This window comes from Nycticebus coucang, chromosome 7, assembly GCF_027406575.1.
Source record: "Nycticebus coucang isolate mNycCou1 chromosome 7, mNycCou1.pri, whole genome shotgun sequence".
Lineage (NCBI taxonomy): Eukaryota > Metazoa > Chordata > Mammalia > Primates > Lorisidae > Nycticebus > Nycticebus coucang.
In genome coordinates this window covers 126944114-126967747 of record NC_069786.1, presented here as the reverse complement: position 1 = coordinate 126967747, position 23634 = coordinate 126944114, and the positions used below count along the sequence as shown (strand labels likewise).

The 23634-nt window shown below is 42.7% G+C and overlaps 1 protein-coding gene and 1 pseudogene across 1 annotated transcript in view; one reads left to right on the top strand and one right to left on the bottom strand.

Annotated features, from left to right (window-relative positions):
- Positions 1-11913: 11913 nt before the first annotated feature.
- FBXO36 (F-box protein 36) overlaps positions 11914-23634 on the bottom strand; it is an 87333-nt gene continuing 75612 nt past the window's right edge. Inside the window, exon 4 of the mRNA XM_053596402.1 lies at positions 11914-14368. Within this exon, the coding sequence (XP_053452377.1) occupies positions 14180-14368 (189 nt within the window). The 3' untranslated portion in view covers positions 11914-14179. The remainder of the gene's footprint in view (positions 14369-23634) is intronic.
- On the top strand, positions 15590-16236 carry LOC128590418 (ribosomal biogenesis factor-like; annotated as a pseudogene).

The window sequence follows — 23634 nt, the reverse complement described above, 5'->3', positions numbered from 1 at the left end:
AGTTTCACTTTATGGCCCTCGGTAGAGTGCCATGGTATCACACAGCTCACAGCCACCTCCAACTCCTGGGCTTAAGCCATTCTCTTGCCTCAGCCTCCCGAGTAGCTGGGACTATAGGTGCCCACCACAACGCCTGGCTATTTTTTGGTTGCAGTTTGACCGGGGCCGGGTTTGAACACACCACCCTCGGTATATGGGGCCGGCACCTTACCGACTGAGCCACAGGCGCCGCCCAAAATGCATACATCTTTTAATCCAGCAGTTGAATTTCTAAAATGTTTTCCTATATATGAACACAAACAAGGACTCTTTGCTTTATTGTTTGTTATATAAAAGACTGGAAACAATTTAAATATCCATCAATGAAGAACTGTTAAATTATGGTATGTGGCATAACCATATAGTGGAATTTATGCAACTCTTTTTTTTTTTTTTTTGAGACAGAGTCTCACTATGTCACCCATAGTAGAGTACTGTAGCGTCACAGCTCACAGCAACCTCAAACTCTTGGGCTTAAGCAATTCTCTTGCCTCAGCCTCCCAAGTAGCTGGGACTACAGGAGCTGTGACAACACCCGGCTATTTTTTTTGTCACAGTTGTCATTGTTGTTTAGCAGGCCTGTGCCAGGTTTGAACCTGCCTGTCTGGGTGTATGTGGCTGGTGCCCTAACCACTGAGCAAAAGGTACTGAGCCAACAACTCTTTTTCTTTAAAGACATCTATTTAGGAAATAGTCTTCAAGGTATATTTCTAAAAGAAAAAAGCAAGATAGATGCTGGATGCAGGGGAATGGTAGCTCACGCCTGTAATTCCAGCTTTGAGGTAGGAGGATCACTTGAGCTCAGAGTTTTGAGGCCAGCCTAGGCAATAGAGCAAGACCCTTATCTCTAAATCCCCCCAAAAAAATGTAAAAGAAAAAAGCAAGGGTGGCTCCTGTGGCTCAAGGAGTAGGGCGCCGGTCCCATATGCCAGAGGTGGTGGGTTCAAACCCAGCCCCAGCCAAAAAAAAAGAAAAAAGCAAGATAGAGCAATATATCTAAAATGCTCCCAATTAGATGTGTTTGTTGACAAAAAAAAAAAAAGAAAAGAAAAGAAAAAGGTCATTCATACGTATACAGGCATACATTTCTAGGAAGAAACGCAAGAAATCATGAACAGTGGTTGGCTCCAAGGAAGAAAATTTGGGATGGGTCTGACCCTTTCTTCTTTATGTATATAACTCTTTTTCAATTTAAAATTTACATCTAAACAGTGCAGATTACTGGGCCTACTTAAAACTTAGAAATTTGGGGAGATGGGGGCCAGTAAACCTGGCTTTTAGGTAAGCTTATCAGTTATTCTTATATACACAAAAATTGGAGACCCACTCAACATATTTAAGAGCAACACAAAAATTGGAGACCCACTCAACATATTTAAGAGCAACATATTTAAGAGCAACACATTGTGATCAATTTCAAATGCCTGTCCTGACTCTCTAGCACTGATTATTTCCTTTTATATGGCATTCTGTTCAGTTACTATCTATGGAGCACTCGCAGCATGTACCATTTTTATTTAACAAAGTCAGCTTACTCAGTCCTTTTCTAATCAACAAAAGGAAGCGGGCTTCTATAGGAATACACATGGCAGGCTGGTGCAAGGTGGCCTGAGAGCATGAGGAAGCTCTCACAGAGCACCAAAGTGATAACACCCAGGGAAACTGGACTCAGAATCTGTTTAAATGAAACTGTAATTGATAATATAAAAGAAGCAGAGAAGTTCAAGAACACACTCGAACTATTGCTAGAAATGACCATTTATAGGCTTGGTGCCTGTAGTACAGTGGTTATGGCGCTGGCCACAAAGCTGGTTGGTTCGAGCCCAGCCCAGGCTTGCTAAACAACAATGACAACTGCAACCAAAAAAATAGCCAGGCATTGTGGCAGGTGCCTGTAGTCCCAGCTATTCAGGAGGCTGAGGGAAGAGAATCACTTAAGCCCAGGAGTTGGAGATTGCTGTGAGCTATGACACTATGGCACTCTACAGAGGGCAACATAGTGAAACTGTGTTTCAAAAAAAAAAAAAAGAAAAAAGAAATGGTGACTTATAAAAGGAAAAACAGATTACAAGCGCTGGACTTGCAGTTCTGAAACGCTTGGGTTTAAGTCTTCTTTATACCCTTAAAAACCAATAAAGACCCAAAGATATTTTCCTCATGCAGGCTATATCTATAAATATTTAACATATTAGAAATCAAAACTGAGAAATTAAAAAATATTTATGTATTACTTCATTTCAAATAATAATATTGAGCCTATGAGGTTAGTATAAATAACATTTTTATGAAAAGGAATTATATTTTCAAAAAATGCAGAGAATAATGGCATGATTTTACAGGTTTGCAAATTTCATTAATGCCTGGCTTAACAGAAGACAGCTGGATTCCCATATTTATGTCCGCAATTTAATCTAAATATATTTTTGATACCACACCAAACTCAACAAGTGGTATTTTTTAAAGGTTATTTGCAGCATGGAATCTAAAACCACAATGATGAATTTTTTGCACATTAAAATCCTTTGATGTAGCTTACACTTTGGATGACTCTTTTACCCATTTATGATTTTGTAACCTAATACGTTAGTCATTTGAAGAATACTGGTTCCCTGAGTTTTGTGGATCTCCCAAATATTTTCATATTTTTATGTAACATTTAAAAAATCACATAGTTAGAAAAAAAGAAACGTAGTTATTCCACTTATATGAAATGCCCAGAGTAGGCAAATCCACAGAAACAGGAAACATATTAGTGATTTCCAGAGGTTGGGGACAGAGGGGAATGGGAAGGAATTGCATGTGGGTAATAGGGTCACTTTGTGTGGAGACAAAAAAGTTCTAAAACTAGATAAGAATGATGGTTGCTGGGGCGGTGACTGTAGCTCAAGGAGTAGGGCGCCGGCCCCATATACTGGAGGTGGCGGGTTCAAACCCGGCCCCAGCCAAAAACTACAAAAAAATAAAATAAAAGTGAATATTTAAAAAAAAAAAAAAAAGAGTGATGGTTGCATAACTTTAAAACCACTATGCTCCTGTAGTCCCAGCTACTCGGGAGGCTGAGGCAAGAGAATCGCCTTAAGCCCAGGAGTTGGAGGTTGCTGTGAGCTGTGTGAGGCCACGGCACTCTACCGAGGGCCATAAAGTGAGACTCTGTCTCTACAAAAAAAATAAATAAATAAAATAAAACCACTATGCTGACATACACACTCTAAAAGGATGAATTTTAAGGTATATGAATTAACTCTCTTTAAAATCGCATGTGTTAATATTACCACCAATCTCATTAGAAAAGTACTTCAAAGTATTTAAAGTACTTAAAAATACATTCAATGTTGGAAAGTGGAAAAGCTCATAGAGGTTGATGTGAGTTATCCAAAATTCTAATTTCCTTTCAAAAGCCTGAATGTTGTCGTTGGCAACAGATAACAAGCGGTTGTTTTCCTTGAAGGGATAGCCTCATTTCCAGTAATGTTTCTGCCAAGTATAAACATGGTGATTCATGAAAAAAGCAGTAGTTCAGCTTGCAACTCAGTTGTACAACTGCTTTTCTTCAAGACAACTGTTATACTTTGACTTGTATGCTTTATGCTTATTTAGCCATTTTGTCATACAGAATATTAAAAAGATACAGACTTAAGGGCATAGATTTCATAAAAGTTCATAATTTTACTGTCTCATTAAGGATACATCCTTAAGTGAATCTGGCTATTATGAGACTGCAGTTGCACAGCACGAAGGCTTATGAGAACGACCGGCACCTTCTGGGGCCGCTGCCTGGACTGTGCTAAAGCATCAGCAGTTTGACCCACCGCTGCTATTGCTCAGTGCAGACATCAACAAGGTCGGTCCAGGACCAACCATAAGAGTGAGTCAAGTTATTCAGCACTTTGAAAGTTCTAGCACCACTTGTGTTTGTTTCCAAGCACTCACATGAAAGAAAGTCTTTGGTGGATGTTGATACTAAATGATCACAAGCAAAACAGCAAGTCCAGCCATCTCTATTGATCTGGCCATTTGTAAGACATCATTACAGTTCTTCAGAGAAGACAGTAGCTCAGGTTTCATGTTTGCTGCTAAATCTTTAACTTAACAAGCTCCTGTATCATTAGCAAGCAGAGCTGCTGTGATTTTCTGTGGCTGACATTCCATACGGCAGGTGTTCAGTGATGTCAGCCGTGCAGGCCCACGTTCCTTTCTCAGGGCAATGCAGTAGGGTAACTTACCCTGCGTGGTACTTAACAGCTTTTTCGTTTCTGGTTTGAAAAGCTGTAAATGATCAATTTGGGGCTTTTAACAAACCTATCACATCTACGTTTATAATATTCTCTTTTACAATAATTCTCTTTTTCTTTAAACTCTGGAAGATTCCTCTCAAAATGATGACATGACTTAATAGGTAACAAAAAGGTAAATTTTTAACATTATAAAGCCAAGGAAAAATACCTTTGAGTCATATTTACACTTTTTTTTCCTTTGAGATAAGGTCTGTTGCTCTGTTGCCTGGGCCCTGGGCTAGAGTGCAGTGGTGTCATCATATCTCACTACAACCTCAAATTCCTAGGCTCAAGCAATCCTCCTGCCTCAGCCTCCTGAGTAGCCAGGACTACAGGTGTGCCCCACCAGGCCCAGCTAATATTTTAAGTTTTTGTGGAGTCGGAGTCTTGCTATGTTGCTTTGGCTGGTTCTCCAACTCTTAGCTTCAAGTAATCCTCTGTCTGGGCCTCCCAAAGTGCTATGTGCCATCATACCTTTCTTTTTTTTAAAGAGCTTTTCTCTTCTATGAGTTTGAAAACTCTTGGTTATGTCAACTTCATCTTTTCTTAGCATCTGTTGTCTTAGATGATGCAGTTGTGGGCTAACAAAGCAGGATTTCCAATCTCCCTTTTTAAAGTTAGTGACTTATCCTTAAGTATAATAAAAACATAATTTTTTAATTTTAGAATATTAAATTCTAAAATCAGGGGAGCCAGGCACAGTGATACATGCCTATAATTCCAGCTACTTGGGAGGCTGAGATGGGAGGATCATTTGCACTCTGGAGTTCAAGACCTGTCTGGGCAATACAGCGAGATCCCATCTCAATATTTTAAATTCTTTGGTTTTAATTTTTAAAAATCTAAAATTGGAGTTTTGCGGGCGGCGCCTGTGGCTCAACGGGTAGGGCGCCGGTCCCATATGCCGGAGGTGGCAGGTTCAAGCCCAGCCCCGGCCAAAAATAAAAAAAAATAAATAAATAAAATTGGAGTTTTGGTAAACAAAAATTAAAACAAAAAACTAATTTGAAACATATTTTAAACTAATTTGTTTTTTGAAACAAACTAATACAAGTAATGCTAGTTGAAACATATTTTAAACCAACTAGTTTTTTTAAACTAATTTGAAATATTTTAAAATACAATCGCAAAATAAGACAACAACGTATACCTACCTCTTATATTTCTACATAGGAAAACTTCAGGACATTTAATTATTGGATGATGATGAGATTGCATCAACAATAGCAGGTATAACTAAGATAACTAGCAAGAGCCCAGTAGAAGTACTAAAAACAAACTGAGCCTCTGAAACTCCAAATATTTATAACCTAAACTTTCTACCTTAGAAAATTCTAGAAAACACAAAAACAGGCAAGTAGGCATTCCACTAGTCATCAGAGAGATAACATCACAGATCATGTAGCCTCTGGAAGATTCCATCATTTAAAGAATGAATGAAAAAGGTAAATAATGTCTTAGTATTATTAGGAAAATCGTTTTGACTTCATAGACCACCAGAAGGAAACTGGGGGTCCCCAAGGGTTCCTGCAGCACACTTTGAGAATTCTGTGTGGGAAGAATCTGAAGGCAAGATGGCTGGAGGTTTCAGTGGCCTTGGAGGCTGTGTAGGATTTGGTTAGCGAGAAGCACAAGGACGGGGACTCAGAACAAAAGGGGCGAGCACAGTCTCAGTCGGTTCACTGAATAGTCTGAAGTGAGCGGGATTGGGTATGTGGCCAGGCTGAACAGGTTAGTAAGATTGTTTGTATAAAACCTTGACAGACAAGAAGCTGTGAAGGTCACACTGAGAAGCTTAATCTCTGCAAAGTGGGAGGTCAGGTTGATTGTCAAGTCAGGTGTCATCCTGGGTCCAGGTCAAAAGCCTGTATCCTACCACCCTGGGAGGCCGAGGTGGGCTGGATTGCTTGAGCTCAGGAGTTTGAAACCAGCCTGAGCAAGACTGAGACCCTATCTCTAAAAACAGCTAGCTATATAGAAGGTTGAAACTGGACCCACACCTTTCACCATTAACTAAGATAGACTCTCACTGGATAAAAGATTTAAACTTAAGACATGAAACTATGAAAATACTTGAAGTGCAGGGAAAACTCTTGAAGGAATTGGCCTGGGTGAATATTTTATGAGGAGGACTCCCCAGGCAATTGAAGCAGTATCAAAAATACACTACTGGGACCTGATCAAACTAAAAAGCTTCTGCACAGGCAAGAACATAGTAAGTTTCTCAGAATGGGAGAAAATATTTGCAGGTTATACCTCCGATAAAAGTCTAATAACCAGAATCCACAGAGAATCAGATGTATTAGCAAGAAAAGAACACATGATCCCATCACAGGGTGGGCAAGGGACTTGAAGAGAAACTTCTCTAAAGAAGACAGATGCACGATCTACAAACACATGAAAAAAAAAACTCATCATCCTTAATCATCAGAGAAATGCAAATCAAAACTACTCTGAGATATCACCTAACCCCAGTAAGAGTAGCCCACATAACAAAATCCCAAAACCAGAGATGTTGGCATGGATGTGGAGAAAAGGGAATGCTGGTGGGAATGCACACTAATACGTTCCTTCTGGAAGGATGTTTGGAGAATACTTAGAGACCTAAAAATAGACCTGCCATTCAATCCTATAATTCCTTTACTAGGTTTATACCCAGAAGACCAAAAATCACAATATAACAAAGACATCTGTACCAGATGTTTATTGCAGCCCAATTCATAATCGCTAAGTCATGGAAGAAGCCCAAGTGCCCATCGACCCACGAATGGACTAGCAAATTGTGGTACACGTATACCATGGAATATTATGCAGCCTTAAAGAAAGATGGAGACTTTACCTCTTTCATGTTTACATGGATGGAGCTGGAACACATTCTTCTTAGCAAAGTATCTCAGGAATGGAAGAAAAAGTATCCAATGTACTCAGCCCTACTATGAAGCTGATTTATAGCTTTCACATGAAGGCTATAACCCAACTATAGCACAAGACTATGGGGAAAGGGCCAAGGAAGGGGAAGGGAGGGGGGAGGTTAGGGTGGAGGGAGGGTACTGGGTGGGGCCACACCTACGGTGCATCTTACAGGCGAAACTTACGAAAGGAAGAATACAAATGTCTACATACAACAACTAAGAAAATGCCATGAAGGCTACGTTGAACAGTTTGATGACAATATTTCAGATTGTATATGAAACCAGCACATTGTACCCCTTGATTGCACTAATGTACACAGCTATGATTTAACAATAAAAAAAAAAATAGCTAGCTATATGTGGTAGGCACCTATAGTCCCAGCTACTCAGGAGGCTGAGGTAAAAGGATCTCTTGAGCCCAAGTGTTTGAGGTTGCTGTGAGCTGTGATGCCACAGCACACTGCCCAGGGTAACAGAGTGAGACTTTGTCTCAAAAAAAAAAAAAAAAAGGAAAAAGGAGCGTGCTGAGATGGACAGTAGAACAAACACACTTCTTTCAAGGGGGGACCCCTTAAAAAAAAGAAACCGAAAGAGAATTGTGAAGAGGAGAGATGGAAGATGGAGCGGTGGAAGCAAGGCAGCCCGCCCCTCCGAGGACAGAAGGGAGAAAGGGCAGGCCCTGGACTGAGGTTTCCAGCAGGAAAGAAGGGAGCTGTGAAGTTCATGCAGGAAATTTTCATCTCTACCAAGTGGGAGGTAGGCTTTGAAGATCCACTGTGTGAAGTCTGGGAAATCAATGATAAAAGGGCTGTTAAGGCAATGGAAGGAAGCTAGATAAAGAAATCCTGGTCTGCCGCTCTCCAGCGACACTCTGCAGTCTGACCTGTGGGAAGGGGAAGCTGATCACTCGTTCCTGGATGTGCTACAGGATAAAGGGGCAAGAACAGTTCCAGTGTTGTTCAGGGCCTCTCTAATCCTGAGCTCAGAGAGGGCAGGGAGTCAGTACAGTCAGCAAGAGGCTACTGGAAGAGACAGGCCATAGGAGGCCCAGTTTAGGGCAGAGAGCAGATTCATAGAAGCTTGGAAGAAGTGACCTTTGGAAACAAGGCAACTCCTCAAGAAGGCAAGGAGGCTCACCTCAAGAAGGAAGGGCTCCCCACCAGAAGTCTCAGATGTAGGAGCTGTGGAGTGGTAGCGGCTAGGTTGGCCATGCTGGAGTGTGGCCGATGTGTACTGGAGGTCTCCAGAGTCAACCCGGTCAGAGAACTGCAAGGTGGAGAGGTAACACTGGTGTTGAATTGCAGACTGGGAAGAGAAAGCATTTGTCACCTCAGAAGAGGTTGTGGTGGAGGGCGATCCCTGCAGTGACAGTGCCGCAGTCAGACTGCGGGGACCTCTAACAGCGAAAAGCAGAGACAGTAGTCAGGGGCACTGGGGAGTGAGGTGAGGGCCAATCCCACTTCCTCTTCCATCATCAGGGGATACAGAAAGAGGTCAGAACTCCTTGGGAGGAGCAGGTTTCCAGTTGGTCAAGTGGCGGAAAGTAGCAAGAAGAGAAACCGAGTGGAGTGTTCCCCGGGCAGCCTAGTTAGAATGGTCTCCTGTCATGCTCAAGGCCCTTCCTATTACAGTTTCAAATGAGACTTGCACAAATCCTGTCAAGTCCTGTTGGTCAAACATGGTGTTGGCTATGAAAGGAGAAGTGGTGGGGCATTGGTGGTGAAGAACACAGCCTTAGATGGTAGAGATTTGAGTCTCAGCTTTATGAAACTGGGAAAATCAACTTGTCCTTCTAAGAACAATTTCGGTTTTGCAGGCCATGTGGTCTGTATAACTAGTACCTGACTCTGCCGCTGCCCCATGAAGCAGCCGTAGATAACATGTACACTGTGTTCCAAGAAAACTTCATTTCCAAAATCAGGAGGCTGGTCAGGCAAGGCTCATGCCACAGGTTGTAGACCCTGGAGAGAAATAAGACAAAAATAATATCACTTACCTTCAAGGGTTGCTCTAAGAATTAAATTGTTTGCCGCCTGTTTCTTTCTTAGCACATGGTAGGCAATAGATGGAACCTGCCATTTTTTCTGTTATTCCAACTCAATCTGTGTCCACAGATCAATGTGTCTGAGACTTTCTTAATGGAAGAATAGATTTCACAACTGAAAATAATTTTCCTGGGTGGGAAACCATGTGATAAGCAGGAACATAATGCCCTAGGTAGCTCCCCGCCCTGACACTTCCTTGCTACAAGAGCAAACTGATGCTCCCTCATCGTGAGGATGACTTCATTTTAAAACAAGAGAAAGGTGAAGCTGAGATATTAATTTTACTTTGTAAAATGACTTAATACATATTGTTATGCTCTTCACTGTATTTGCAGTTTTTCTTTCGTGAGGTGGCATTTTGTTCACTCGATGTTTTTATTTGTTTAAAAAAAAATTGCCCTGCACGCAGGGGATCTCCCCTTGTCGTCCCAGCTACTGGGAAGTAGCTCAGGTGGGAAGATTGCTTAATCCCAGTAGTTCAAGGCTGCAGTGAGCTATCATCTGGCCCAAAAAATAAATGTTCTTGGTATATTTGAGGTTAACCACATGATGCTATGGAATACATATAGATTATAAAATGCTTACCGTAGTGGAACAAATTAACAATCTCTATCTTACATAGTTACTTTTTTTTCTTGGTAACCAGAGCAGATAAAATGTTTATTTAATAAAAATCCCAGATATAATTTTATGAACTTGAGTCTTGGTGTCATACTTTGGATCTCTAAACCGGTTCAGCCTACACATTTGCAATTTTGTGTCCTTTGACTGACACATCCTCCTATATCCTCTTCCCCTAGCCTCCACCACTGGTAGCTTCTGTAACATTATCTATATATTAAATACTTCATTTAAAAAGCAAGAAGAGAGAGAAAGTGAGATTATGCAATATTTTCCCCTCCGTTTCTGGCCTATTTCAGTTAGCGTAGTATCATCCAGATTCATACATTTTGTAGGAAATTTCAGGATCTTCCTCTTTTTGAAGACTGAATAATAATAATAATAATAATAATAATACAGGATATGCTACATTTCCTTTACCCATCTATCCAGCAAAGGACATTTAGATTGTTTCCATATCTTGGCTAGTGTGAATAATGCTGTAATGTATATGGGAGTGCACATATCTTTATAGAGTATCCGCCACCATGCCTGGCTAATTTTTCTATTTTTTGTAGAGACAGGTTCTTGCTATGTTGCCTAGACTGGTCTCTAACTCTTGGCCTCAGCAATCCTCCTGCCTCAGCCTCCCAAAGTGCTAGGATTGCAAGCATGAGCCACCACACCATGCCTATGGCTTGATGTTTGTAACAACCAATCAGACATCCATTTCTAGTTGAAACTAACGGTTGAAAAGCTTAAACACTATTTAAGTATACTGTCTTTTTTTTTTTTTTAATGAATTACTAACCAGCCTTTAAAAATTTTTTTTTGTTTTTTATTTTATTCATTTTTATTTTTTGGAGACAGAGTCCTAGTCTGTCACCCTGGGTAGAGTGCCATAGTGTCATAGTTCACAGCAACCTCAAATGCCTGGGCTTGAGCAATCCTGTTGCCTCAGCCTCCTGAGTAGCTGGGACTAGAGGCATGTGTCACTATGCCCCACTATTTTTTAGTAGAGACAGGGTCTTGCTCTTGCTTAGGCTGGTCTCGAACCCCTGAGCTCAAGCAATCCACCCACCTTGGCCTCCCAGAGTGGTAGGATTACAGGTATGAGCCACCACGCCTGGCCTAAGTATACGGTCTTAACACAAACTGAAGGTGAAGGTCATTACACTAAAACTCAGAGCAAAAAATTTTATTCATGCTTCATTTTTAGTTTGGTTGTTTTATATTATTCTTTAGCATCTTAGGCGCCAGTAGGAGGTAAAAAATGAGGACTGATGGTCATGGTGTACACAAGTGGCTTCAAGTGGGTACTTAGCACATTGTCCTTAACCCTGCTGCCCGTCTCTCCCCAAATCATAATCTCAGCCTAAGTTCCAGGGCCTACTCAGCAAAATAAAATTTCTTGGATTCTATATTACTGAGGCTTAATGCACATACTATGCCCATCTGTTCAAGAAAAAAGTAGTAGCAGAAGTTAACATTAAGTAAAATATATTTATTATTTTAGTTTATAAATTAGTTATGTTTGTTATGTTAGTAAATTGTTTTATAATACTAAATATATAAATCATTAGAAAACATCAGCATTTTACTTTTACAATTGCAAAGGGAAATGGTAACAGAATACAAACACATTTAACTGGAAAGATGACAAAGTACAAGATGATAAAATACTGTGGCATTTCACTCTTGAAATCTTATATCATAAGTGAGGCAGATTTATCCATTCACATGAAAGCCATTAACAAGGGCAGAGGAAGACCATCGCTACCTACTTCCATCAGATGGAATCATCAGTGGGACCTTGGGTGATGAGGGCGGTAGAAAGGAAGAATGTTTCACCCACTAAGGATGCTGGTGACGTACAGGATGTCAGCTTGATGATACTGTTAATATTTTAGCAAAAATAATTGTAATCAAGTAATAAGGCACTCAAATTATGAGGGCAAATAATTACTAAAATAATATATATTAACTGTTATTTAACAATAGTTAATCTATTAATAACATATTTTAAATTATAATTTAGCATCTTTTTAATATTTTGTTATGTGTTGTATACTACATGTAAGTATATATTGTATGTAAAACATAAATCATATGTATTGGATATATGTAGTTATATAGTGTTTTCAAGTGGCCATATTTGTGTTCTTATTGATTCATGTTGAATGTTGACTATAATGCTCATCATTCGATTTCAGAATCTCAGTTTGTTGATAAAACACTACATGTGAAGCTTTAAGCTCCTGACACTTCACACTGATGTTACAAATGAGTTGAAGTTATACACTTACAAATTATGTCAACATACTAAATTGCGGCCGTGTGTGCATACTCATGGTTTTAACCTGTGTTCTGTCACTGGAGACCAGGTCACGAGTGATGTCCAGAAGCTCAGGGACAGACATACCCTCCTGCTTTCGGAGCTGCCTGCCAGTCATCCACACGCACCCTGGAAGACTCTCCTGGCCAGGGAATGAGGCTGGGGTCTCTTGACAAACCTTTGCTCTGTCCTTGGACTAAATCCAAATGCAACTCTGATGGCTCCTCATCTGCCAGGAAACAGATTGCACTTGATTTCATAGATGTCGCTGGACACTTAGGACTGTGGACTTGTAACAGTGAGAAGCAGAGAGGGCTAGGTAGAATGTCACATTGGCACTGGGGAGTAAGATGACTGGGTTTTTTTTTTTCTTTGGCCAGGGCTGGGTTCGAACCCACCACCTCCGGCATATGGGGCCAGTGTCCTACTCCTTTGAGCCACAGGCGCTGCCCAGGTGACCGGGTTTTAAGGGTATGTGAATGGGGGCTAAAATCCAGTTTGATAGTAACATAAGTTTTAATGGTAAAAAAAAAAAAAAAAAAAATCTGTCACTAAGCCATGCTGTTGAGCCCTTCTGAAAGGACTTAGGTGGGAAGAAGGGGCAGAGTCCATTTGGGAGGGCCTGGTACATCCTGGGGAGTGTCCCTGGCACAGGATGTACATTATTTTTCCTGGGTAGAAGAGTGGAGGCGACAGAGAAGAAAGCCTTATAAGATTAATAAGACGATGCGTTGGCTTGGCATAGCTCAGTGATTAGGGCGCTGGTGACATGCACTGGGGCTGGTGGGTTCCAACCTGTCCCGGACCTGCTAAACAACAATGAAACTACAACAAAAAAATAGCCAGGCATTGTGGCAGGTGCCTGTGGTCCCAGCCATTTGGGAAGCTGAGGCAAGAGAATCACTTAAGCCCAAAAGTTTGAGGTTGCTGTGAGCTGTGATACTACGGCACTCTACTGAGGACAACATAGTGAGACTCTGTCTCAAAAAAAAAAAAAAAGATGATGTAGAGAAAGAAAGCTACTTTGCTCTGTGATCTAAAAAAAGTCATTAGATTATTTGCTGCTGTGAGTTAGTTAATTATCCAGGCGTAATTAACTGAAAGAGTAGGGAGAAAAGAATTTTTAAATGACCCTTCTCAGTAAGGTAGACCTTTCTCCCCCAAAACTGCACTGTTTTTACCCCTCAGACATGTTAAAAGAATGCAAACTATACTTCTATTTTCACTTAGTTACCCACAGACTTTCTTTAAAATCTTTTCGAAAAGTGCAGCTGCCCTTCCTCCAGGAAACAGCATCCCTCTGAGAACTGTTTACAGGTTTATTTAACAATGTGATGTCCTGGAAAGTTATACTTTGAACCAGGTCTGCAAGCAGAATGCCTGGACTTCTCCAGTCAAGCCCCAGTGCCAGGTCAGAGTCTGTCTACTGGGGGACACAGAGCCTGGAGTCCTGGGACAGGGCCCCGAATACAGACTTTATGGAACAAAACAAGGACAAAGTGGGGAAGGCAGCTACACTCACCCCACTGTCTTCTGTGGCACCTGCCCCTCAATTTCCCGGGGAGCCACTCAGCTAACTACTCCATGGATGGGCTCAGATGACATAACACCAGAGAAGAATTCAAAAGACCAGTTATGCTTTTGAATGCTTAGATAAAGTAGGTAACTGATTTGTTTTTGAACCTGTTAATAATCATTTATTGCATATACACAGCGGAAGCCTCAATGGGTGTCAGGATAGGGCAGGTTTCCTGTCCTATAGCCCTTGTACGTGGTTGGGCCACAGTTAAAATGATACATAGTGATTCAAACAAGGCACTAGGTAGGCAGGTTCTGCTGCATTTGTATGCAGATCCCCTGTGCTTTTCAAATGGCTCCCTGAATCAGCAAAACCTCTGAGTTCTTTGGAAGAGATTTGGACATGGACGAGAAACACAGCCATGCCTCAGTCCCCGCTAGCAGGAAAATGTGCCCCTATAATGGCTTCTCTCTGTGGTTCCCGTGGTTTTGCTTCCTCTTGCGGAGCTGCCGCTGGAGCTGGAGCTTGTTGGTGAAGAACATCTGCCTCCAGCCCATGTCCTCTGCCAGGGCCTGCATGTCCGGAGTGATGGTGTCGCAGGACGACTTGACTATCTGCTCCCACAGTTTCTCAGACATGCATAACTGTGGGCGGAAAAAGTCAGAGGTAGTTACAGCACACAGGTGTTACTCACAAAGTCACCACCCCTCTCCTGTGTGTGCATGAAGGTGAGTCAGACCCAGGCCTTGCCTTAAGAAACCTCCTCTTTGAGGAAAAAGGCAAGTCCACCAATCATCTAAGCGCAACCATGTGTCTAAAGGATAAAGCAGTACTTGATCAATGGAATAAGCCAAGTGTTGAGCTCATCTAAAATGCAAAATAGTTATAGACAATTTGGCTTCCTATACAACATTATGTCACTAATTTCCAGTTATCCCCATAATAGAGGCTAACAATGGTATAGCTGACCAATCTTCCACCCGGTGCTGCATAAGTTTCTGGGGTGGAAATGCTGATAACTCATGTTGTTTACACTCATTTTAAACCCTTGGTTAAGCCAGTTCTCCCCCAGTCCTGGGCTTATGCAGGTAACCGCTCCCTTCACTGCAGGCATGAAATGCACCAATGAACAAAGCCGCCCTCAGAGACTGCCAATCAACATGGCTGAAATCCACCGTTCAGGAGCCAGCATCCCATCCACAAGTTTTGCTCTGAGTTTTGGCATACCTGCTACTACACCCAGCACCAGAGGAGACTGCAAGATCCTGCCTGTTCCTTGAGCCTAGATGCCACAAGGCAAAGTCAGCCATTCTCCAAGAATAATGTCACTTGGATGTTCATCTGTGGTCTGAGGGCTTTTAATTAAGGGCCACAAAGTTAAGGACAGACAAGGCCCTCCCTAGCCCAATGTATCCGTACGAAACTATTTTGCCCTCCCACCAATTTCAAAGCTGCCATAATTCAGCTTCCATTTACCTAAGATTTCTTAATATTACAACTACCTCAGTATTAATTACGCATCTACTCTCATTAGTCTCCTGCTACTACACACTGTTAAAAAGGAGATTTCCTGGCCCCTTACCTAACACACCCCCAGATCCTTCCTGATGTTAAAGTATCAGTTAGCTTTCTTTAGTGTCTCTGACTTTAGTGACAGCCATGGATTTTGGTTTATAGAAGTAAAACTTAAAGGCGCTGGGATATTCGGCCTTACACAGTGGTGACACAGACGTGTGCCGTGAGAAGTCCTCAGTGATGGACACTTCCTAGCTCCACCACATGCCACACGTGCATCTGAGGAAGTTAATCACCAGCCTGATTTTCCCTTATATCTCCTCTATTTGGGGGTTGTCACATGTGACAATATGGAAGTGGAGAGAGCTAGGCACTGGTGGTGCCAGGGCACACTGGCCCTGTCTCACATGCCCCCTGTGTAGGAACTTCCACGAATTGCCCAGGTAACTGACTTCTCTCATTTCTCTTGCTTTTCTTGGTCTCCTTAGTGCATTATATTGTGTTTACAGTAACCCAATTCTAAGGGTTTGGCCTAAGAATTTGAGGAATGGGTGTTAAAATTGTCCAGGTAAAACGTTTCAATAAATGTTACAAGGCTGGACGCATGCAAATGGTGTCACCGGAACTCTAGGAAGTTGCGTGTGGATATCAAACATCTGCCAATAGCCAAGAACAAATTAAGAGGCAGAAGTCCAGGCATGTATTTCACATAGCCTGCCAAAAAAACTTCAAGCCTACAAAGCAAAACCAGTTACCACTAATCTTCAGAAGATAAATATTATGAAAGATGAAAATGTTAATAGAGTGAATAAAGCTTTTGTAAATATACAAAAGGAACTTGTACGCTTCTCAAAGGCCACTCCCTGAAACCTGTACAGAAAGAATTGATCCTCAGCAGCCTCATCAAAGTGAACCAGTTAATGTTGATGAAGCTACAAGATTAATGGCTCAGTTTAATACAGTGGTGATGCACCTAATTACCCCCAAAGACCAATAAATTAAATGTTTTATACAACTTAAAAAAAAATTTTTTTTTTTAAAGACAGAATCTCACTTTATCACCCTTGGTAGAGTGCTGTGGCATCACAGCTCACAGCAACCTCCAACTCCTGAACTTAGGTGATTCTCTTGCCTCAGCTTCCCGAGTAGCTGGAACTATAGGTGCCCACCACTTAAAAAAAATTTTTTAAGGGGTAGAAGCTTGTTGGGGGGAGGGAGGATTCCTATATTCACTGCCAAGAAAGGCAAGAAGCTGATGAACTCTTCAAAGATCAATAATGGGGTGGGAAATCAGATTATCCATAGATAATGATTGCCTATAGTGAAGATTGTCTACAGGGAAGATTACCTGCCTGTGAATAATAGACTTCACCTTATTACTGATATAATAAAAATTAGGTTAAAATTACTTTCACCATTTAAAATGTTTTATGGGGCAACTCTACCACTTAACAGGAAAAGGAGAGAGGCATGGTAACAATCTCTGAGAGTCCACAATACTGAATCCAGTTGTGCTCTGTTTAAAGAGAGGTCAGAACCTCTGGAAACATAGGCACATAGTGACAAAGAAAAAAAGGCACTTGAATGGCTAAAACAGCTGTCAGGAACCAGAGTGCTTAAATCTATACGCTTGATTCTGCAGGAAAGGCCTGGACATTCTTTCTTTCCCTAGGATTCATTTTCACCTCATGTGCAGCTGTTAACCTTTAGCAGTTTAGCCACAGCAAATTAGAAGGGCGGCTGATACTATCAGAGGCACAATACTGAAGGCAGAGAAGAATGACAGGTGAGAAATGAATGGCAAGAGAAAAATAGAAAAGAGAATTATAAACTAGAATCCCTGTAGTTTGGGGCCATTTAGTGTGGGGTGAACTGCCCCACAATTTTCAGTAGCCTATGCACTCATCCCCCTGTATGAAATGCCTATTGTATTGGACAAGGGCTCTTGGTGTCAAATTGCAGAGCCTATTCTAGGTAGCTTAAGCATAAAGGGATGCAACGTAGGTAAGAGGTAGCTCACAGAATATCTAGTAAAGTAAGAGGGAAAGGTGCAATGCTATATAGCCATGAACAACAACAGATTGAAAAACAAAACAGACTGTTCCAGTAGAAATTTAACTTCTGCTCCCCAACAAGGCACCTGTGATGAACGCAAGGATACCTTGAGCCAGGCCCGAGGCCCTCCCGGGTGCCTCCAGCACTATTGCCATGAAAGCTGGTCTCTGTGTGTGTGGAGGCTGCCTCGCCTTGCTCACATCTTCCTTCCACGACTCCTGCAGGGAGGTCTGCTTGACAAAGGCTAGGCTGTATCCAACATGCCAGTGGCAAGGGCATTCAAAGTTTAAGTGTGGGAAGAAGAGTGTGTTTGGATGAGAATGGCCGAAAGATAAGACCAAGGAGGATGCTGTGGACTGATCTGCTCAACACCCATTTCAACTGCCTTATGCTAGATGGAGTTGTCTTTGTGAATTACGGAGGGGAGAAGATTTCCCAAATGCCTTTGCAGCTAGCATGTTGCATGGCAAGATGAGAACTAAAAAATGACTGGTCCATTTTGCAAAATGATACACAAGGACGGCCTTGGCAAGAGCAATTTCATGGCCTGGTGGGGACGAATGCCTGGTAGAGTGAGTCCAAGTCAGGAGGAACTGAAGAAGCAGAGAAGCCAGTACAACAAGCAGAAAGAGGGACGGGGGAGGGGCGGGGCCTCGGTGTGTGTCACACTGTATGGGGGCAAGACACGATTGCAAGAGGGACTTTACCTAACTATTGCAATCAGTGTAACCTGGCTTATTGTACCCTCAATGAATCCCCAACAATAAAAAAAAAAAAAAGAAAACTGCCTTAAGAACAGAAGGGGGAGCTCGGCGCCCGTAGCACAGTGGTTGCAGCACCAGCCACATGCTCTAAGGCTGGTGGGTTCGAGCCCAGCCTGGGCCAGCTAAACAATGACAACTGTAGCAAAAAATAGCCAGTTGCTGTGGTGGGTGCCTGCAGTCCCAGCTACTTGGGAGGCTGGGGCAAGAGAATCGCTTAAGCCCGAGAGTTTGAGGTTGCTGTGAGCTGCGATGCCATAGCACTCTACCCAGGGTGATAAAGTAAGACTCTGTCTCAAAAAAAAAAAGAACAGGGCGGCGCCTGTGGCTCAGTCAGTAAGGCGCCGGCCCCATATACCGAGGGTGGCGGGTTCAAACCCGGCCCCGGCCAAACTGCAACCAAAAAATAGCCGGGCGTTGTGGTGGGCGCCTGTAGTCCCAGCTGCTCGGGAGGCTGAGGCAGGAGAATCGCTTAAACCCAGGAGTTGGAGGTTGCTGTGAGCTGTGTGACGCCACGGCACTCTACCGAGGGCCGTAAAGTGAGACTCTGTCTCTACAAAAAAAAAAAAAAAAAAAAAAAAAAAAGAACAGAAGGGGGAGTAGAGTCAAGGCAATTTGTTTTAAAACTATACTTCAGTGCTGATGACAATGATCCAGTAGAGGGAATCAAATTAACGATGCAGGACAGAAAGGGGACAACTGCACGAGCAGAGGAGCGGGAAGCCAGAAGTGGAGGTTTGTCCATGGGTAACAATAAAAAGAATTTATCAACTCTAAGGAACAGAGAAAATGGGGAGAGGTAGGAGGCACTGCTAACCCTGACAGGGAACAAGGCAGTTCTCTTACGATTGCTTCTAATTTCTCAGTGAAATAAGAAACAATATCAATTACGAGTCAAGCCAGGAAGCTGAATGTACTGGCTCACGCCTGTAATGCCAGCACTTCCAGAGGCTGAGGTGGGAAGATTGTTTTAGGCCAGGAGTTAGAGACCAGTCTGAGCAACACCGCAAGACTCCATAGCTACAAAAGTTTTTTTTTTTTTTAATTAGCCAGTGGCCAGGCACAGTGGCTCATGCCTGTAATCCTAATACTCTGGGAGGCCAAGGCAGGTGGATGGCTTGAGCTCAGGAGTTCGAGACCAGTCTGAGCAAGAACAAGACCCTCTCTCTAAAAAATAGCCCGGTGTTGCACCCATAGTTCAGCACCAGCCACATACACCAGGGCTGGTGGGTTTGAACTCGGCCCACGCCTGCTAAATATGACAACTGCAACAAAAAATTGCCAGGCGTTGTGGCAAGCTGAGGCAAGAGAATCGCTTAAGCCCAAAAGTTTGAGGTTGCTGTGAACTGTGATGCCCCAGTACTCTACTGAGGGTGACAAAGTGAGACTCTGTCTCAAAAAAGAAAAAAAAGAACATCAGCCATGGAGTGAGACAGCTCAGGGGCAGTATGTGGCTCTGCTCCTCATGATCTGTGTACTTTAAGCCTCTACCGCCTCTTCTATAAAATCAGGACAAGACAGCCTCTACCCATCTCACAAGTCTGTTTCAAGGATTACAATGGATTATGTGCACTGAATGCTTAGCACATAGTAGATATTCAGTAAATAATAGTTATTATGCTCATATGGAAGTAAGAAACATTTTTATGCTGTAAGGACTAGGAACAACATATGTAAAGTACTAGAACATATGTAATTAGTGAGCAGGAAAGAGAAAGAACAGCATGCCACCTTACCCAAGTCTCAGAAAACTCTAAAAAGAAAGGCCTCGTGGGTAGTAAACTACTGGGTGGACAGTTCAGTTGCCATAATTGGGAGTTTGGGAAGGCCAGGAAAGACCCTCAATTCACAGAATGGAAGAATCGGAAGTCACATACAAACACAGGCATATCAAGGAACACGTATTTGCTGACAGCAAATAACGTGACTGATTAATTCATGTTTACAGAGCTTAAGGCCAGAGAAAATGTACTTTCTCTTTTCTAATTAATCATTTAGACAAATTTAAAGACCTAAAGTACCAAATCATTCGCCCATCCTCTATCCACATATACAGGCATTTCTTTAGAACCTGTATTTGCCAGGTATGAGGGATACCAACAGAATATTGAAGAAAACAGATTCTCAGTTAAAGAAGTATAATATGTTCTGTACTGATGATGGAATGAAACAAAAAAGCCCAAATGTAAGGTGAATTTTTAAAAAATGTTGTATTAGGCCGGGCGTGGTGGCTCACGCCTGTAGTCCTAGGGCTGTGGGAGGCCGAAGCGGGTGGATTCCTGAGCTCAGAGGTTCAAGACCAGCATGAGCTGTAGTGAGCCAGAGTGAGACCCCATCTCTACCAAAAAAAAAAAAAAAAGCCGGGCATTGTGGCCGGCACCTGTAATCCCAGCTCATGCTTGGGAGGCAAAGGGCAAGAGAATCACTAAAGGAAGAAAAAGGAAAAAAAATAAAAATAAATCCTTCAAACTAAGAAGAGTGAAAGCCAGCTGAAATTAAAAGCAAAATTAAAAAAAATTAAAAACAACGTTGCATTAGTTACAATTCTGGTCATCCTTTCAGAGAGAGTTCTGGAATGTCCTATCCCTCCAGATCATTGAAACTAAACTCAAGAGAAGTAGACCCACCTACATTCTTAGGGCACAGTGTTGCTAGGCATTCCCTGAGCAACCAGCCCTGGCCAGTGGGAGGCAGGGAAAACAAGAGCCTTCGCTCATCCCGATCTGTGGGCAAGCATGGGTCTGGGGTGGGCAGCACCACACCTAAGGGTTGAAACCCTGAGCGTTTCAGAGATCGTGCTGGGTGTAGGTCCCTGAATGCACCTGTGAGATGCCTCCCGTGTCCCTGGGATGGAGGCCTGAGCTATTACCAAACCCCACCCCCAACACACACTCATGTTCAAAGGAGCTGGGTTTGCTTCTGCCCCAACCCAGACATGCTCTGCCAGTTGCCACCACCATCTCTGCCTATCCTTCCCAAGCTGCAACCCCACGTGAGCACCAGGGAGCAGATGCCCCTAAACACATCCAACAGCCATCTGAAGGTGAGTTGAGTTTGCCCTGATTGCTGTGTCCCTATCATGGATCATCACTGCAGCTAGCATGGCCCACACCCAGCCTCCCACTACCTACCCTACCGCAACCCCAAACAGCCAAACTTGTACTAACACCAACCCTGGCCTGGCCCTGCCACTGCCATGCTTTGCTCCAAGCATTCTGACTTCCTTCCTCCTGAGGAGAAAGGAACATATAAGCATCATCTGTACTTCATTATCCCACTACAGTCACTTTTGAACAGAAAGCAGCCAGCACTCTTCTACATCTCGTGCTCTTCTAAAAGTACTCTAGGCAGGCACAGCAGTGCGCCTGTAGTCCCAGCTACTTGGGAAGGCAAGACAGGAGAATTGCTTGAGGCCAGAAGTTCAATACCAGCCTGGGCAACACAGTGAGACCCTATCTATTTTTAAAAATTAAAACTAACTTAAGGGCCAGGCACAGTGGCTCATGTCTATAATCCCAGCACTTGGGAGGCCAGGTGGGTGGATTGCCTCAGCTCACAGGTTCCAGACCAGCCTGAGCCAGAGTGAGACTTTGTCTCTAAAAAATAGCTAGGCATTGTGGTGGACGCCTGTAGTCTCAGCTACTCTGTCTCAATAACAACAACAAAAAAATTTCTCTACTTAGATCACAGTATAATCTAAATATAAATAACAAAGGAAAATTCTTAGAAAATGTCTTAATATTAAGGAAGGTTCAGATGATTTTTTTTTTTATTGAGATAGTTATCTCACTTTGTTGCCCTAGGTAGAGTGCCATGACGTCCTAGCTCATAGGAAATTCAAACTCTTGGGTTCAAGTAATCCTCTTGGCTCAGCCTCCCAAGTAGCTGAGACTACAGGGACCCGGACACAACGCCCAGCTATTTTTTTTGTTTAGCAGGCCTAGGCCCGGTTCAAACCCACCAGTCGCAGAGCATGTGGCCAGTGCCCTAACCACTGGTGTCCAGGCAGATCTGTTTGTTTTTCAATATTAAGACATTTCTTTGTCTGAACCTTCCTTAAAAGATCCAAACTCCATCACTAATGTAGCTTACTATCCCATTGTTGCACATTTGAAGATATCAGTGTGTTTTGTATAATGGAGATTAGGGAGAAAACTACAAGGGTTGGGGGAAAAGGAAGGAATTCTGGAAAGCTAAAATTTCCACTACGACTCATCATATTGTATAATGAAACTACTTACAATTTTGTTTTATATTATAAGTTGATTTACAAAATGCCCTCATCTATGACCCCTTCCCCCAAACCCAGGAGTTCTTGTGCTCAGAAGCTGGCAGGTTGCAAAATGCAAGGAACCCACCTGTTTCCAGCTGCTTGGATCCAAAGCACAACCAGTCCGGGATTTAGCTCCCCCTGCTGGTGGTGTGTAATTTAATACACCGTCAGAAGTTGCAAGGAATTCTAGGGCTTAAATAGTTAAAATCTTTCCTTTTGCAGGTGAGGAAACTAGAGTCAAAAAGGACACATAAGAGTAAAGGACGCGGCTCAAGGCTCATGGTGGGGAGTAGCTGAGCTAAGAACAGAAGCCAGCTCTCTGGCATAGTGCTGATTTAAATGCACCACACTGCCTGTGTACAGTGAAGATAAGAACGCCTCCCCCAACAAGCTTCCAGCCTTTTAGTATCTCTGCAAACATTTTATCTATAGAATTTTTTTTTTTTTTTTTTTTTTAATTTGGCTGGGGCTGGGCCTGAACCCACCACCTCCGGCATATGGGACCGGCGCCCTACCCGCTGAGCCACAGGCGCCGCCCTATCTATAGAATTTTAATATTCATTTATCAAATTCTTAGGCCAAGGCCGGGCATGGTGGCTCATGCCTGTAATCCTAACATTTGGGAGGCCCAGGACAGTGGATTGCCCTGAGCTCACAGGTTCGAGACCAGCCCGAGAAAGAACAGGACCCTGTCTCTAAAAAAATAGTTGGGCGTTGTAGCGGGTGCCTGTAGTTCCAGCTACCTGGGAGGCTGAGGCAAGAGAATAGCTTGAGCACAAAAGTTTGAGGTTGCTGTGAGCTATGATGCTATAGCACTTTACTGAGGGTGACAAAGTGAGACTCTGTTTTAAAAAAAAATAAAGAAAGAGAGAAAAGAAAATTCCTAGACCAAACCCTTAGAACTGGGTCACTGCAGACACAATGAAGTGTGTAAAGGGCACCAGTGGTGGTTCCATCTCAGACCTACCAAATTGTACACTCAGTGGCTGGGCCTGGCATCCGGATTTCATCCTGATTTCCAGGTGCTTGACCTTCTTGGCTGGAACTCAGAACCATGGTTGTAGGCAGTTAGTGGAACACAAGGGAAAATCTGTCTCTCCATAGTCAAAAAAGTGACAGAGCAAAGATTTTCTTCCTCAGGGGTCTCACGGTTATTCCTGAATCATGACTAAGATACATGTGTTTATACACCTGTCTTGATGGGCCTTTTCCCTGGCTGGGCAGTCTTCTCATCTAGCTGCACTGGAGATTTCTTCAGGTCTAATCTGCTGCGGTTTGTAGGAAGAGGAGAGCATCAAGACCTAGT